Source organism: Pleurodeles waltl, chromosome 8 (assembly GCF_031143425.1).
Source record: "Pleurodeles waltl isolate 20211129_DDA chromosome 8, aPleWal1.hap1.20221129, whole genome shotgun sequence".
Taxonomy (NCBI): domain Eukaryota; kingdom Metazoa; phylum Chordata; class Amphibia; order Caudata; family Salamandridae; genus Pleurodeles; species Pleurodeles waltl.
In genome coordinates this window covers 1416513963-1416531081 of record NC_090447.1, presented here as the reverse complement: position 1 = coordinate 1416531081, position 17119 = coordinate 1416513963, and the positions used below count along the sequence as shown (strand labels likewise).

General features: G+C 46.9%; 1 protein-coding gene across 1 annotated transcript in view; it reads right to left on the bottom strand.

The window, feature by feature from the left end:
- CHAF1B (chromatin assembly factor 1 subunit B) overlaps positions 1–17119 on the bottom strand; it is a 216343-nt gene that overhangs the window by 7192 nt on the left and 192032 nt on the right. The window contains exon 13 of the mRNA XM_069202533.1: positions 7379–7467. Coding sequence (XP_069058634.1) covers positions 7379–7467 — 89 coding nt within the window. The remainder of the gene's footprint in view (positions 1–7378; positions 7468–17119) is intronic.

Here is a 17119-nt window from a genome sequence, read left to right as displayed (position 1 = left end):
TCAGAGGTGAGCGGTGGTGCAATTGAAGCTCAAGAGATAGGCATCCAAAAGTGTGGAAGGAGCTGTAAGGAGTAGCCTTAAGTTGAAGGGAGTTTCTAAAGATGACTGCAACACCTCCCCCAACTTTGTCAATTCTGTCATTTCCAAGTATAGAATAGCCTGTGGGTACAAGGAGATCAAACAGAGTGAGAGGTATCGTTGAACCAGGTCTCTGTGAGGAAGAGCATGTCAATATTGTGCAAGTTGATGGTATCGGAGATTTCAAGTTTGTGTTTTATTGCAGATCTGCAGTTGTGGAGCAAACAGCGCAGCTCTGACGTAACTGTTTTGGTGACGGGGGCACTTGGGCTAAGAGGGGTGATAGAAATATTGTACTTATATGAGGGCGCTCGGGAGGGTTTAGGTGGGCGAGTGGTTCTGACAGAGGAGATGGTCGGAATAGTGTAGATAACAGGGTTACTGGGAAGTGGAAGTGAAGGAAGGGTGGCGTTCGAGTGCTTGTGTGGATTTGCAGACGACAGGCTATGCTTAGCTATAATGGGGTGTGGGGGTGAGGTGCATCTCGTGGAACGGTGAGTGTTTGCCAAGGGAATTGAGGTGTGTGAAAAAGTCAAGATCTTGGAGCTTAAAACTGAAATGGTAGCTTCAAGTTGGGAGATGGTGGTGATTAGAGAGCCTAGCTTATTTTCCAGAGAGAGTAAGGAAGAGCACGGCATGTTGGGTGGCTCAATGGAAACAGGAGGGGGTGCACTAGGCAGTGTACGGCAGGGATAGGTGGGGGGAGGGGAGTAGGGGTATAGGGTTCAGAGGTGGGGAAAGGTTTTGGATGAGAGCAGGAGTTGGTGGGCCAGGGGTGAGAGGAGAGTTGTCGTTGTTGGCGTTGCAAGAAGGATAGGAATTAAGGGCAGAATTAGGGGGCGAGAGGAGTGGGGCGGTAGGAGAGGGGAGGAGTGTGAGGAGTCATAGGGATTAGGGAGGTTTGGAAGGAAGGGAGGGGAGGGGGTTGGATAGGTCCTGGTAGCTAAGTGAGGTGGCTGTGAGGGAGCGGGTATCAGGCAGAGTGGGGGGGATTGGGAGAAGGAAGTTGAAGAAAGGAAGTGAATCTGCTCGGTCCAAGGGAGGGAAGGGGTTACCAGGGGAGGGAAGGGGGTAGCACAGCATTGCTGGAGGAGAGTGGGGAGGGAGAGAGATGGAATGTATTTGTGGGGAAATCGGGGTACATAGTGAGGGGAGGAGTGGGCGGAAAAGCAGAGAGGAGGAGGGAACAAGGGGAACGTAGGGAACAGACAAGGGGAGAGGGCTGGAGGAGGTGGTCTAAGGAGGGGGTGGCCGGAAGGGATAGGGGGGAGAAGATGAGAATGGAGTGCCGGGACGGTGCAGAATGGACGAGGAGCGTGTTAGCTAGAGGTAAGGCTGAAGTGAAGAGGGGAGGGGCATACTGTGTGGGGGGGGGGGGGGGAGAATGGGAGGGGAGAGAAGAGGGTCGACCTGTGCCACCCCAGGGTGCAGCCTATTGGAGAGTGGGGGGGGGGGGGGGGGGGGGGGTGTCAAGGGAGTAATTGGTGGAGCTAGATGGAGAGTCAAGGGATAGCCCGGTCACAGGGGAGGGGAGTAGGGAAGGGAAGAGGCGGTCAAAGAGAGAGAGAGAGGTGTCTTTGGCTTGGATCATAACAGTACCGTTGTTATAGAGTGAGATAGTGAGGGAGCCGTTAAAACCCGCAGAGGGGGGAATTTTTTGCTGTTTCCCATGAGGGATAGAGGAGGAGGAGATGACGTTAAAGGATTTGTAAAAGCTGGTAGACCAAGAGGGTATGTCGTGCGTGAAAAAAATTAGATCGTTTTTGAGCCCCCCATACCGACCATTGTAAAACTGATCAACAAAGGGAATCGGGGAAACATTCAATGGTGTTATGCTTGAAACGTTTTGCTGCAGCTTTAGTCAGGTTAGAAGGGCAGATGATTTTGTAGCAATTAATTCCAGACTTAATTCGAACGGTGGCCATGTTGGGAAATTGTGGCAGAGGAGGGTGATGGGGATAAGGGAAGGGTGTTACTAGGACGGTGGTGGTGAGGAGAAGTATGAGGGCAAGAAGGGGCACATAATCCAGACGTCAGGTGAAGGAATCTGAGTTATTGTGGAGACAGGAAAGTGAGGCGATTAGGGATAGGTTGTTACTTCAGAACAGGGCTGATTCAACAAGATAGGACTGGAGATGGAGTGGTGTAAGAGGAAAATCACTATACTTATCATCCTGAGATAAAAACCACATAAAGCACAGCATCACAATAGGTATCAAACGCATTGTACGCCCAAAATCTCAACAGTCTAATATTAGACACTTACCTCCTAAGTATCACCAACATTATGGGCCGAAAGCACAGGGTGGAACATAATTTCACTAGCATAACCCAAAGTATGCAAGACTACTTCAAAATCATAAAACACAGTTTAGAGGTAGCCAGAACAGGGTCTGAAAATCAAACTACAAGAAATACATTTCCTAGCACCACAAAAACACAATGGGGCCTGGCGCCCTGCAAACCACCAGGACCCCCTGGTCAACTGGCCAACTCAAAGGGGCTCAAATGCCCTGTGTCCAGAATGACGGGGCTGCTGCCAATGCAGCTGTATTGGTAAGATGGCTGCCTGCCAGTGCCCTGACACTAGTCCCTCTTCAGTGTCCGGTGCTGCTTCTCGGTTGCCTCTGCAGTGGTAAGATGGCCGTCTGCTGGTGCTCACACACTAGTCCCTCTTCAGTGTCAATTGCTGCCCCTCGGTTACTTCTATACTAGTAAAATGGCCGCCTGCCGGTGCCCTAACACTAGTCCCTCTTCAGTGTCCGGTACTGCCTCTCGGTTGCCTCTGCAGTGGTAAGATGGCCGCCTGCCGGTGCAATCTTTGACTCTCCTTTATACCTCAAACGAGAAAGTTTTGTTTTACTTCTTTGTGCATAGGTGTACCATCGAAACCTCGAGTTGATTAGAGTTGTGGCGCTCGCACTTTCCAACCGTAACGTTATTAACTTGGTAAAAATGTGTTCTGATCAAACAACAGCAACCAAAATGATGGAGTGGGCGACTGGCTGCCTCTTACACCCCTCTGCATTTTTCGGTGAACCATCTCCGTGCAGCAGGTCACAGAAGAGCCAAACCCTTACTCTTCACGTAAGAGTTAAGAAGTGAAACTGCTAATGGTTTCTGTGAGTTACTAAAGCTGCATTGTGACTATGCATACAGGCAGGAAACTTGTAAGAGGACAAGTGCACTATACGTGTGAAGAAGGTTGGTCCACAGCCTACAGACCCTCCCGGAGTTCTCTAGGAGTGCATCGCAACTATCAGAAATGGGGTATCTGCAGAACCCTCTTATTTCCTCTCTATGCAAGGCTGTACTTTCTTGCCTGCGCCAGGCCACCATGGAGCGGTAGTGGCATTTGCTGCTTTCCACTTACAGGTGAGCAAACATTTTGCCAAGATAAGGTCCAAGCCCATGATGTATGTTGCTGCCTTATGTTTTTTTTGTGTGGCGTATCAGATGCAGAGAACATACTTTCTGGGTGTAGGTTATAGTAGGGCCTGTGCATCATGTCGGGTGTGGGGTGCCTGCCAGCCAATATTCAGCCAAATAGAGGCAGGTCCAGTGCATGTGGAGGAAGGAGGTGCACATCTAGTGTGTGACATCAGGGGGCATGCGCGTCTGTGCGGTTGGAATAGCGACAGATTTCTGGGGGGGGGGGGGGGCGGTAACATAGGCTCTATAAACTGTATTCGCTTGAAGCGAGCATTGCAGGAAACTTGAGCAAGGTGGGCTGGATTAGTCTGCCATTCACTGTGTTCCAATGCTGATGCACAGTTGGTTGTGTGGGTCTGTCAGGAACTGGCCAGCCAGCAAGTCAGGTGTTACTCGTCCCCATTAAGTGTAGGTATTGTAAGATGTTGTGGAGGTTCCTGGCTACTAAAGCTTCCCACTCCCACTTAAAAACCCCTGCACAAGGGAGAGAATGTCAGCTAGACGCTGGACCTGGGAGGCGAGCACAGTGGAAAGGATGCCCGGCTCGAATGAGAAGCCACCTGATGCCCTGCAAGGGTAGACTAAAGTATTTGGATAGGATGTGTCTCTACAGAGCCAGTGGCACTGACCCGCTTATGCGCCCGAGGATCCAAAGGGGGAAAGACCTGGACTGCACTTCCCTTCCAAAGGTACGCTGCAAGACCATCAAGTTGCTCTGGTGCCTGGGAGGGCAGGCAGGAGGGTGTCCTGCTGGCTGGATAAGATGGGGGTGCACAAAATGCCCCCACCAGCAAGCAGGAGTAGCACCAGGAGCCATATAGAGAAGGGTGGTGCAGGAAGGCAGCAAATCCAGCTCCTGGCAGAATGCATCCCTGTAGATGCCTGGAGCAAGATGAACTAAAGGTGACGAAACGAGGATTTATATCATTTAACGATTTCCCCTTGAGGAGAGGGGAGAGCACAGGCCCTTCTCCCTGTTATGATTAAGGTCCCATCTCCCCACTGACTGGTGCAACAATAGTTGGGCCCAGAACAAAGAGGGGCCGGCACAGGAATCAACCAGCCATGGGGATCCCATCCCAGAGGCAGTGATGAGTGGATCAGATTTGCAGGACTGGATCCGCTTTGCTAACACCTGTTGGGCTCCTGCCAAAGCAGGCACCAAAACGGCAGCAATGTTGCTCTCCCTTGGGAGGGAGCTCACAAGGACTACTACAGGCAGCCTAAGTATGTTGCAGCTCCCGTGCATCACCTGGAAGGCGCACAGGGACCCGGTTTGGCTGCCAGGGCCTGCCCCCGCAGCACCCATACAAAAGGAAATGAGGCAGCATAAGGTACAATCAAAAGCGGTGGAGCCACTCAATTATTCGGTATGGCCAGCTGGGATTCTTTTCTTGTGAGAGCAGGAGCGCTACCAACTGCTGACCAATGAGTTGTGGAGTCCTGCAGATTATGCAGCAGCACCCTCCCCCTTTCAGAACTACAGTGTTAGGCTCTCGAGATCTGGAGTGCAGGGACCCCCCTGCGGTTGGTTCTACACTAGATTATGTGGCGAGTAGAGTGAAGGCTCCAACACAAAGTTTTATGGTTGCTTTGAAAGGAGAATGCTTTATCTAAACTGAAAATCTTACTGATGAACCTCAGATTTTTTTTTTTAGCACAAGTGGGAATTATATCCCGGGTAATAAGGGGAGCCTCTCAGGGGAGGAGGGTGGGTTGCATGTGAATCTATGAAAGATACCAATACTGGATTAACAAGACTTCTCTAAGAGCATGTGTCAGGGGTTTAACAACACGTTAGCAGACACTCAGCAGAACTGGAGACATTTGCCACAAATGGGAACTGGATCAACTGGAATTGGACAAGATAATAACATGCTGGGGCAAACCAGTCTTGGATCTTTTCGCGGCAGACAGGAACACCAAATGCCAGTTCTACGCCAGTTGATACCAGTCTCCCACCATTTCAATGCGATGGTCTGACATTTATGCATATGCTTCTCCCCTTTAAATCTCAAGATTCCTCAACAAGATGAAAGCTGAACAATGGCGCCTCATTCCGATTGCTCCCAAGTGACCCACAGCACTGATTTGCAGGACTTCCTGTCAGTGACCAGTCCCATACACCTTCCAAGTAACTTATTTTTACTAGAGCTTCTCGAGAGAGAGAGACCTGGTTCCCCTCGCTTGTTGATGTAATACATGCTGGTCATGTCTGTAGAGACGAGCACGGAGGCCCCTGCTATTTGTGGCAGAAAAGCTTGTAGAGTAAGAAATATTTTCAGTTCCAGGCAATTGATGTGCATTGATTTCCGAGATGTGGACCATTTCCCCTGGAATTATAAGTCCTGTAGATAGACGCCCCAGTCCTCCAAGGAACCACTGGTCGCGATGACAGTCTGGAACTGGAGTGAGAAATCTAAGGCCTTGAGAGAGATGATTGACACGAGACCACCATGTTAGTGCCTCCCTTCTCTTTGGGGTAATGCTGATCATGTCTTTTAAGGAGCCTTGTGATTGGATCCATTGTACCTCTAACTCCTCTTGTAATGGACTCATTTTTAGTTGTGCCAGTGGAACTAGGTTTTTGTAGAGATCATGCCCAGAAGCGACTTGAATAGTCTTCCGGAAACTGACTTTCTTTTGGAGATTTGTAGAGCCGGGCTGGACAATCTTCTTTATCTGTTGTATTCTTGTTTGCACCGATGTTGGCACCTAAGAACATTATCCTTTGAGTTGGAATGGTGGAAAGGCAGGCTTTGGTAGCTTTGGAAGTTTGATGCGATGTTGAGGCTTTTAGCAGCCAGTCATCTAGGTATGAGAATACCTGAGAACCTTTCTTGCAGAGTGTGGCTGCCACCTGGGCAAGACCCTTAGTGAAAATTCAAGGAGCGGACTTTAGACGAAAGAAGGACCCTGAATAGGTAACAGGTTCTGGCTATGGTAAAATTGAGATATTTGCAATACTTGGGATGTATGGGAATGTGGAAGTATGCATCTTGCAAATCCAGTGATGTGATGTAGTCTCCGCTGTTCAACAGATGAAGGATGTTGGACAGAGTAATCATACGGAAAGATTGTTTGCGTAGAAATTTGTTCAATTTCCTGAGGTCCAGAACGGGTCTCAATTCCAGTCTTCCTTCGTTCTAGGAAAAAACTGGAATAGAATGCCATGCCATTTAAGGGAAGGAACCTTTTCTATAGCACCCTTGTCCAGCATTATTAGGGCTTCCTTCCTCAGTAAGTGAAGACAAGGTGTGTGTGCTCCTTTCGGAGGACTGTTTGGTGGTTTCTGTACAAACGCCTGGGTATGGCTGCAGTTTATTAAGTCCAACACTCATTTGTCTGATGTTATCTCCTTCCATTGAATAAGGTAGTTGGAAATATTCACAGTTGGAGGGAGGCCTGATAGTAGGGCCTATATTGAGGTTGATAATGCTGAGGTTGTTGATCTTGGGGCACTCTGCTTTATTATTCTCAAGAGAGTTAAATGCTACAATGGAGTACTTGTTTCCCAGTAATAAGAAATGTGCATACCTATTACTTGTGAAGGACTAATTCTTTGCAACTGCAGACCAATTTCTTACAGTATTAATTTCAAGACTGCTGCTATGTCCTACAGCGATGGTTCTAAACCTTCTCCAGAGGGTATTAAACTACTTAGTAAATTTTAAAACAACTTGTGAGCTGTAATTAAGGAAATTTTCAGCTTAGGAGTCTCAGGCTTGATCATCGGGAAACTGGCACAATGCAACACACGCTGTTTAACTCAAAGCAAACACCTATAAATATATTTCAAGTAAAACCACAGACTAACGAAAGAACTAACTTCGAATGAAAAACAATGAAAATTAAAATGAAGTCTTACCAGGGGTGGTGGTTTCTGAGGATGGTGGCGTCAGAATTGTTTGAGGGACATTCGATGTGTCTGTTTTCACAGGCATCAAGCTAATTCGCCTGGCAAAAGAAGTGAAGAAAATAAGCATGACAACCACCTTTGCGGTCTCAACAGCATGCTGCACGCTCAGCCCAACCTCTTTGTTCACCAATGATGACAAACTAGAGGCAGATGCATGACTTAGTTCAATCATCAACAAGACTTCCCATAAACCTTATCACACATACGCTTAATATAGAAATTTGGGTTCCGTCTGTATTACAAAGTGTAAACTTAAAATAAAAAAATAAATTAAAAAAAAGCCATCTCATTGTAAACATGCCATGGCGTAAGGTGCAAACTTCCTACAAGAAATAAGTTACTGAGCATATTCGTTGAAACCATCTCAGACAATTCTTCTATGTAAGGCAATGCCTTTTTCTTTTTTTAGGTCACCCCTAGGTTTTTATTCCACACTGATGCTGCTGTTTTTTTTTTTTTTAAACTCCGACAGTGCACTTAACCAGACCTCAGTGGCAGAGCCCTGGCCTTAATGTTTAAGTTAAACTGGTTATATCCAACTGGAAATGGCTAACTTACCTCTAGGTTCCTAGTATATGGTGGCCTGGTAACTAGGGCATACGAGTTAGAGGAGTACCCTGGGGCCTGCAGCACTGATTGTGCCACCCTGGAGGTGCCCAGTGTGGAGGTGCCCATAGAAGTAAGCCAAGTAACCCAGTCCGCCACTGTAGACTGGCCGAGCAGCTGTGCACTGTTAGCCTGATTTTGCCATCGAAAGCGATGGCAAAGCTGCCACTTCCCCTGGATAGGTGTGTAAGGCACCCCTCAGGCAGGCCTACCGAGCCATAGAGGCAGGATTCAACATGCGACTTGGACAGGACATGTACTTTACATGTATTTTGCATGGCCTGATGTTAAAACCCACAAAACGGTCACTGTGGAAAGACCTGGTCACCCAACTGGCGAGTACAGGATTACACGCTGACCCCTCAGCTGTGCTAAATCTAGAACGGTGCGGGTTTCTTACACACAATGCCCTGCAAACCTTCAACTATGCTTGAAATCAGACATTTTGCCCACATGTGTGATGGAACCTTCCAGAATCTACAAGAATCCACAAAATTCCTACCACCCAGCATTGTCGTGTCTATACCGATAATCCTGCCCCACTTGTCAGCCTAAAAACGTTTTTTCCCCCCAAACTGCCCTTTTGGGACCTGCTTTGGTTCCCCCTCATTCGCGACATGTTTTAGGCTATTACACAAGTGAGGTATCATTTTTACCGCTAGACTGAGGGGAACGTTGTGTGGTAGGAAATTTGTCCCGGTGTGGCGCTCCCACCGAGAAATGTGGAAAAAATGATTTTTTAGCGAAATTTGAGGTTTGCTGAAGATTTGGGGTAAGAAAACACTGGGGGATCCACACAAGTGTCACCACCCTGGACACTCTCGGGTGTCTAGTTTTCAGAAATGTTTGGTAGGTTTCCCTAGATGGCAGCTGAGCCCAGGAACAAAAACGTAGGTGCCCCCCTCCCCACAAAAACAGGTAGTTTTGTATTTGATAATTTTGATGTGTCCACGTAGTGTTTTGGGGCATTTCCTGCCGCAGGCACTAGGCCTATCCACACAAGTGAGGCACCATTTGTATCGGGGGACCCTCTCAGATTCCAGAACTTTGTCACCGAAGTGTGAGGAAAAGTGTTTTTTTGGCCACATTTTAAGGTTTGCAAAGGATTCTGGGTACCAGAACCTAGTTAGAGCCCTAAAAGTCACCCCATCTTGGATTCCCCAAGGTGTCTAGTTTAAAAACAATTCACACGTTGGGTAGGTTTCCCTAGGTGACAGCTGAGCTAGAGGCCAAAAGCCACAGGTAGGTACTTCGCAAAAAACACATCAGATTTCAATGTAAACATGTGACGTTTCCTGTTGTGGGCACAAGGCCTTCGCAAGCAAGTGAGGTACCATTTGTATAGGGAGACTTGGGAGAAACAAAAAAGAAGAACAAGTGTTATTGCCCCTTGTCCTTCCAAATATAAGACAGTGTGTAAAAAAAGATGTCTATTTGAGAAATGCCCTGTAATTCACATGCTAGTATGGGGCCCCGGGAATTCAGATATGTGCAAATAACCACTGCTCCTCAACACCTTATCTTGTGCCCATTTTGGACATCTATAGGTTTCCTTGATACTTATCTTTCACTCCTTATATTTCACCAAATAAATTGCTGTATACTCGGTATACAATGAAAACCCATTGCAAGGTGCAGCTCGTTTATTGGCTCTGGGTACCTAGGATTCTTAATGAACCTACAAGCCCTATATATAATCCCGCAACCAGAAGAGTCCATCAGACGTAACGGTATATTGCTTTTGAAAATCTGAGTGCAGGAAAAAGAGTAAAACGTGGAGAAAAATTGCTGTTTTTTTCACCTCAATTTCAACATTGTTTTATTTCAGCTGTTGTGTAGGAAAACCTTGTAGGATCTACACAAATTACCCCTTGCTAAATTCAGAATTTTGTCTACTTGTCAGAAATGTTTCGCTGTTCGGGATCCAGCATTGGTTTCACACCCATTTCTGTCACTAACTGTAAGGAGGCTAGAAGCACAATAAATAGTAAAAATGGGGTATGTCCCATTAAAATGCCAAAATTGTGTTGAAAAATGTGGTTTACTGATTCAAGTCTGCCTGTTTCTGAAAGCTGTGAAGATGGTGATTTTAGCACCGCAAACCCTTTGTTGATGCCATTCAGGGGAAAACCACAAGCCGCCTTCGGGCAGCCCTTTCCCCCCCACTTTTTAAAAATATATATTTTAGCTGTATTTTGGCTAATTTCTTGGTCTCCTCAGGGGAACCCACAAACTCTGGGTACCTCTAGAATACCTACGATGTTGGGGGGAAAAAAGGACACAAATTTGGCATGGGTAGCTTATGTGGACAAAAGGTTAGGGTCTAAGTGTGAACTGCCACAAATAGCCAAAAAAAGGCCTGGCACCTGAGGGGAAAAAGGCTTGGCAGCAAAGGGGTTAAGAAGTCCCCTCCAGAGCCCTGCCAAGCCAAAAGACTCCAAGGGTCAGACAGCTGGCCTCCTGTTCACAGCACAGGGACACAACAGCTGAGAGGCCTGCAGTGGCAAGTTTACAGCCCAAAATATTCAAAGCACCACCAACCACTGTAGTGCACCACCAGGATCCAACACACAAAGTTGCACACAAGTTTGCTGAGCCAAGAAGTGTCCTTGGAGTGCAGCTGGAACCATCATAGGTCGAGTTAATGACCCAGGAAAGAATGGTCACAGAGCAGTACTGGGCACTAGTAGTCCAGTGCCAGCACTGAGTGACTTCCAGGGAAATTGACCCTGTGACCAGAACCAGCTCACCCCCCATCATGGGATGAGGAGAAGTCTCGGCAAGACCCCTGGCAACTGCATTGCATCCACAAGATCATTCAGCCCTTGTATCTGGACCACTTCAATAGGAAAGCCCAGCTAAAGATAAAAGTGCCAGTAACTGACTGAAGACTGCTTCTCTTGCTGAGGGCAATGTTTGAGGACACCGCTGGTCCGCCTGACTGGCTCCCAACCGGAGTTTGTCACCTAAAGTGACTAATTGATTGCACTGTCTAATTTCTTCTTCAATTTCAATTGTTTACACGTGTTCCTTTGTGTAGGCCTGGCTGCTCAGAGCTAGCCACGATTGAGTTAATTGTTTGGCAAATGAAACCCAAGGGTCCTAAAGGGGTTGGTAAGTGTATTAAACAGGGAGGTTGCACAACCACACAATAAGATGCACCACATTTCCTCACACCCACAGGATTTCAATCTGGCTCAATACTTCAGAACATTAGCTAGGTGGGCAGGGAAATTATTTCTTTGAGCCTTTCGCATTTACATGGTATTCCTGATAAGTAGATCGATGCTTAGGAGCCAGGAACACAACCTGCAGAGGAAAGGCATCTGTTGAAGAGTCAGCATGGAAACAATGAGCCATGGGGAAGGTGGTACAGCTAAAGAGCAAAAACTAGAAATATAAACAATCTCAATAAAAAGCATTTAAATGGAATTAGACTCCAAAAAGCAGATTGAAGCAAATAAAACTGATTCATAAGCGTCTGACACTCTACCAAATATAGTCTTCTGTACCAGATGCTTATTTTAACCAGTGATCTCAAAAGCTACGCCCCCCAGCAAGGCCATGTGATGAGTCGGAGTCATGGTAAACTGGCAACTGGGTCCTCCCTTATGTTTCAGATTCCTCAAATTGTTTTAATCCAAATGTTATGTGTAAGTTGTACAACACATTTCAGATTGTGTTATGGGTGGGATCTACTAAAACTGAACTAGAAAGATACGCTCAATACCACTGAAAAAGATTTCCCACTGAAATGCACACTTGATTTTATAAAAACACGTCAAATGAAACACCTAGTAGGAAAATGGCCCTATACGTTTGCAACATCCTATCCTGCACCCAACTAAGAGGTAAGGGACCCAGTTGGCTGCATGTTTGTCCAAAGAGCTAAAGGACAGCGTCAGACTCGGGCTGCAGATTTCCACCATCAATAAAATCAAACTCATCTAAGCATCTAAAGGATAGGCCAGTTTGTTCTTAATATGTAATATATTAAGCCCTCACTATTATCAATTACTGACATTTGAGAACAAATTGCTATATGGATTCCTTTCTACAAGTTCGAGTCCAAAGAATGATAATTGCTGAAATGCGCACACAGTTGTTTGCATCCTGGTTGAGGAGCAACTGTAGCCATTAGGGTACAGGTCCTGTCTGGATTGCAATTACAAATTCTATTCATTTGTTGACCACACATTTTTGATTAACAACATTAGCCTTTTTTTTTTTTTAATCAACTTTGACTGGTATTTGCAACTGATGTGCTATCAGAAATGAGATGAACCAGAGAAGTGGAACAAAGAAGTGCATTCTTCTAATGGGGAAAAAGCCAAAAACAGAAACTCAAATGTTACACAACACTAAGTGTAAATAACGTCGAATTTACTGCAATTAAAAATTTAGGTAATCAAGGTATACTTGAAGACTTATCAATTGTGCTCAGTCATGATGAGAACGTAATGTGCCTGGTGGTTTAAATTACTTCGTCCAAGCTAAGTATGTTTTTCACACTCTTTTCAGGGCTATTTCTTTATTATCACAAAAACAAACTCAGAGGTACAAGTTTAGCATTTGATGCCCAAATCTTTGCAGCAGATGCAGGAACTCTTCTACGAAAATATACTTAAAAATGTAATTAAGAAGGCCCAGTAGTACAGAGCATCTGCTGATACAAAGGATGAAATGCAGCAAAAGCTCATTAAGATCGGATTATGTTACACACCCTGTAAGCATCTGTTCGTGGCATTTAGGGGTGTAGATTCACATGCCCTGCATACTCCTGCCATCTAGTGTGTTGGGCTCAGACAATTACAACTTGCTATACTTCAAAGCATGGACTGTAAAGCAGTACTCCCCTAGGTGGTGGCTTCCAAGTGGATGGCGCGGAGGTCTGAAACAGAGCCCTGAGAACAGTCTAACTGTATCTTGCCACAATGCAAAAATGTCCAAGCAATAACGCATTGTGAATAGGTTTTGAACGTCCACATGGCAGCTTTACAAATATCTGCAACAAGTGTGTTTCCAATGAAGGATGCAGTAGCCCTTGTGTGTGGAGTGTGGCTCTGGGCGTGAAAGTAGGGTTCATGCTACTTTAGCGTAACAGGTTTGGATGCATTTGACAATTCACCTGGCAATGCATGCCTTATAAACAGCCTGACCTCCTTAAGGGTGTGAAAAAGCCACTAACATTATTGCATTTGCAAAAAGGATGTGGTGCACGTCGTACCCTTTCAGCTATGGAGTTTGAACATGGAAAAATGAATGGGCGCTTAATTGTCTGGTTAGGGGGGAATGAGGAGACCACCCTGGCTAAGCATTTTGGATTGGTCCTAATAACCACTCTGTCACAACATACCTGAATTAAAGGTCCCAGCAATGTGAGGGCCAGTAGTTCACTAATATACCAGTGAGACGTTGTGACTACCAGGAAGACAACCTTCCAGTACAGGAACTGTAAAGGGCATGAATGCAGTGGCTCAAAGGGTGCCCCACAAGTATGGTGATGACAATATTGAGATTCCATACAGCGGTTGAAAGAACCCTTGGTGGAATAACACGTTTAAGTCCCTCCACAAAAGCTTTGATTACAGGAATTTTAAAGCAAGAAGAGATTTCCCTGTTTTGCAAATATGGAGCATTAGTGGCCAAGTGTAAGTGAATTGAAGTGTGGCCTATCCCTGACTAAGTGGAGGCGGTAGCAAATGTTTGGCTCCATAGGTGTTGAGGGTTTATATACTTTGGAGAGCAGTATGGGACAAAATGCTTCCATTTAGCAGCATAGCAGGTGTATGTAGTGGGCCTACAGGGTTCCACAAGTAAGTCCGAGCACTCTTGCAGTAGGTCAAGGTAACGTAACTAGGACCTCAGGAGCCAAATCACCAGGCTGAGCTGTCCAGGGTCTGCATGTCTGACTATGCCATGGTTGTGTGAGAGAAGGTTCAGTCTGTTTGGAAGCTTCTCACATAATGGGTGAGTGACATTTCTAGAAGGGTCTAGAACCATGGTTGTCTGTCATACTGGAGCCACCAGGGTAAGGGTGAGGGATGTTTGCCTGAGCTTCCTGACTACATAAGAAATCAGTGGGAGAGGATGAAAAGCGTAAACAAAGATCCAAGACCAATTCATCCACAGAGCATTGCCAGCGGACTGGAGATGTAGAAACCTGTCAAATTTGGGCATTTTCTGTTTTTATGTGTGGCGAAAAGGTCAATGTACGGGGTGCCCCACTTCTGAAAATAGGGGAGTACGATCTAAGGTTGGAGTGCCCACTCGTGCTCATCAGGTCTGTTAAGTCGCTGTCCACGCCAGAAGATACTCTGCAAGAAGTTTAACTTGGTGATGGATGGCCCAGAGCCAGATTTGCTGCACTAGGGCAGACAGCTGAGGGGAGTGTGTGCCTGCTTGCTTTTGTAGGCAGAAATGGTGGTTATGTTGTCTGTACCTTGAATCTGTTGAGGAAAGGCTCTGGGAGCTGGATGGATGGCTACAGTTCAAGTGGATGATGTGGAATCTCCCCTCTGATGATGCGGCCACAGACACTGGACTGTCATACTGCTGAATTGAGCTTCCTAGCCAACTGGAGATGCATCCATAGTAATGGTCACTTGCATAACCGAGTCTGCTGGCAACAGTGTTGCTGTTTCCCCTTCCCGAGACTATGGGTGCTGGCCCTTACCAACACTAGCTCTTATTGACCCTCCAATTGTAGCCACTGGATTGAGAGGCACTCCTGAAGCAGGTGCATAGGGAGTCTGGTGTGGGCCACTATGGCAATGCATTAAGCCATCATTCCCACAAAGCACATCATTGTGCTGGCTTGAAGTGGATTGAGTGGCTGAAAAGAGGGAGAATCTGCTGTAATGCTTGTACCATTTGGGGGACTTGGGACTACTTTGCCCACAACTAAGTTCAGGTTCAGTATGGACCCAGGAGAGGCTGAATTTGGAGTGGTTCAAAGGGTGATTTTGTGGCATTTACTGTGAACTCCAGACTGCCGATAAGGGAGATTACAGCCTAGGTGTGGGCCAGGCATTCGTGTCTGCTTGTGCTCTTGATCAGCTAGTCATCATGGTAAGGGAAGACGCAAGTTCCTTCCCTCCTGAGGTGAGTAACTACAACTGCTAAGCACTTGGAAAAGACCTTAGGGGCCATGGTGAACCCAAAGGGTAGAACCTTGAACCGGTAGTGTCAACGACTTACCTTGCATTGAAGGTGGTGCCAATGAGCAGGATGGACTGAGATGTGAAAGGAGGCATCTCAGGTCAAGTGTGGCCATGAGGTCACCCTGCTGCAGCAAGTATGACATCCTGTAGGTTGACCATGTGAAATGTGACAATGTTATCTGTTGGGTGGATGGAGGCAGGCGATTAGTCAGAGATGTGCCCTTCTTGAGAGAGTAAGTATAGGGAGTCGACATCTTTGCCCTTGTGTTGATGGGGCACTGGCCTAACAGCACCATTGAATAGGAGCACCTGAACCTACTCTTGCAGCAAATTGAGATGCATCCTGCACTCCCCCCGACCCCCCCCCACAACCTGCGTAATTGGGGGAGATCTGGGGCAAGTCAGTTGTTGGAGGTAAAGGCTCCCTAACTAGGGACGCCTCTACCTCAGACAGTGGCACCATTCCCTCCAAACAAGCCTTGGATGAATTCCCAATACCCTGCGGGTAAAAACCTTGTTGCTGCTGATGTTAAGACTGTTTGATCTGGGAAGAGACTTTTGAGCTGCCTCCAGCTTGCAGCCTGCACAAGAAGCTCCTGCCAGGCAGAAACTGAAGGGCACCCATTGCTTTGGAGGTTGTGTCCTCCTTGATCTTTTTGAGCATGGCGTCAACCCACAGTCCAAATAGGTGCTTGCCATCGAAAGGCAGGCTTGAAGCTGGACATGCCGAGCTAGGAATGATGCTGACGGAGGTGTTCACACCACTGGTAGCAGTATCTGGCACATCCAGTGCACACCAGATAGTTCCACTGGAAATAACCTTGCCTTCCTCAACTAGCTCTTTCCCTATTTTATGATACTGGAGAGGGAGATACTGAAGGAGCCCCTTCATTTCCTCTGAGTGGGGTTTATCGTATTGAGAAAGGAGACTTAATGAAATGTCGATGTGACCGTACCCACCACTACTCTCTTCCCCACAGTATCAATCTGCTTGCTCTCCTTGTCACGAGGCACAGTTTCCCCAATGGCCTAGGCAGCTGTTCTTTCTAGCGCAGTAACCATTAATGAATCTTGGGAACAAAGAATGGTGGTGGCTGAGGGGGGATGGGAAGAACAGGACAAGTTGAGTGATAGGTGATTCACAGGGCATCAGTTTATAGTTATTTTCAATATGCAGTGTCCCCATTCGAGATTTTGTCAGATCTCGAAAAATCTCAGTGGCAGCCCCTTGAGAATTCGAGGTACTGTACTGAGTGGTCTGTCTGAGAGGGATCCAATAAGTCATCTTTCTCAGGGGTGGTGTATAGCTCTACTTTATGGTAGGTGGCCACATGTTGGACGCTGTAGTTACCTGTGGTGTAATTTGGTGGGAAGGCCATGACTGGGACGTGTTCTAAATTGGGGTCTGTGAGGGTCTACGTCTTAATACTCCCAGATCTCCTGGAGTACCCAGGAAGGCTGTGGCAAAGTCCGTGGCCTGGAAATAAGGGCTAGGAATGCCAGTATCAGAGTAGGACTTTGGGGACGCCGAGATGAAGGCACATGAGGGGAGGTCAACTGTGGTGGAGGGTACAGGTGACATGGAGGTTCAGATGGAGAAGGTGCTGGAGGAGAAGGTTGTGGCAAAGGCAGAGCAGTAACTTTGCCTTTGGGCCTCTGTGCAGGCAAGAGTGGCATAGGAATGTCCGATGGTAAAGCCTCCTCAAAGGAAAGCTGCGTTTTTTTGGCAGGGTCTTCGAGGTAGAGATATTGGCTGTGCTTGGGTGGATAGCGATCCTTCGGTCTCATCCAGCTCCTGCTGCAGCCTCTCGCAGATGGAGTTTTCCTCTGCATCGAGAACAGAACGCCTCTCATCTAAAGGGGTATTTGGTGCAGACGGCAGCTGCTTCAGGGCTAACAGGATTTTTGGCTTTAATAATGG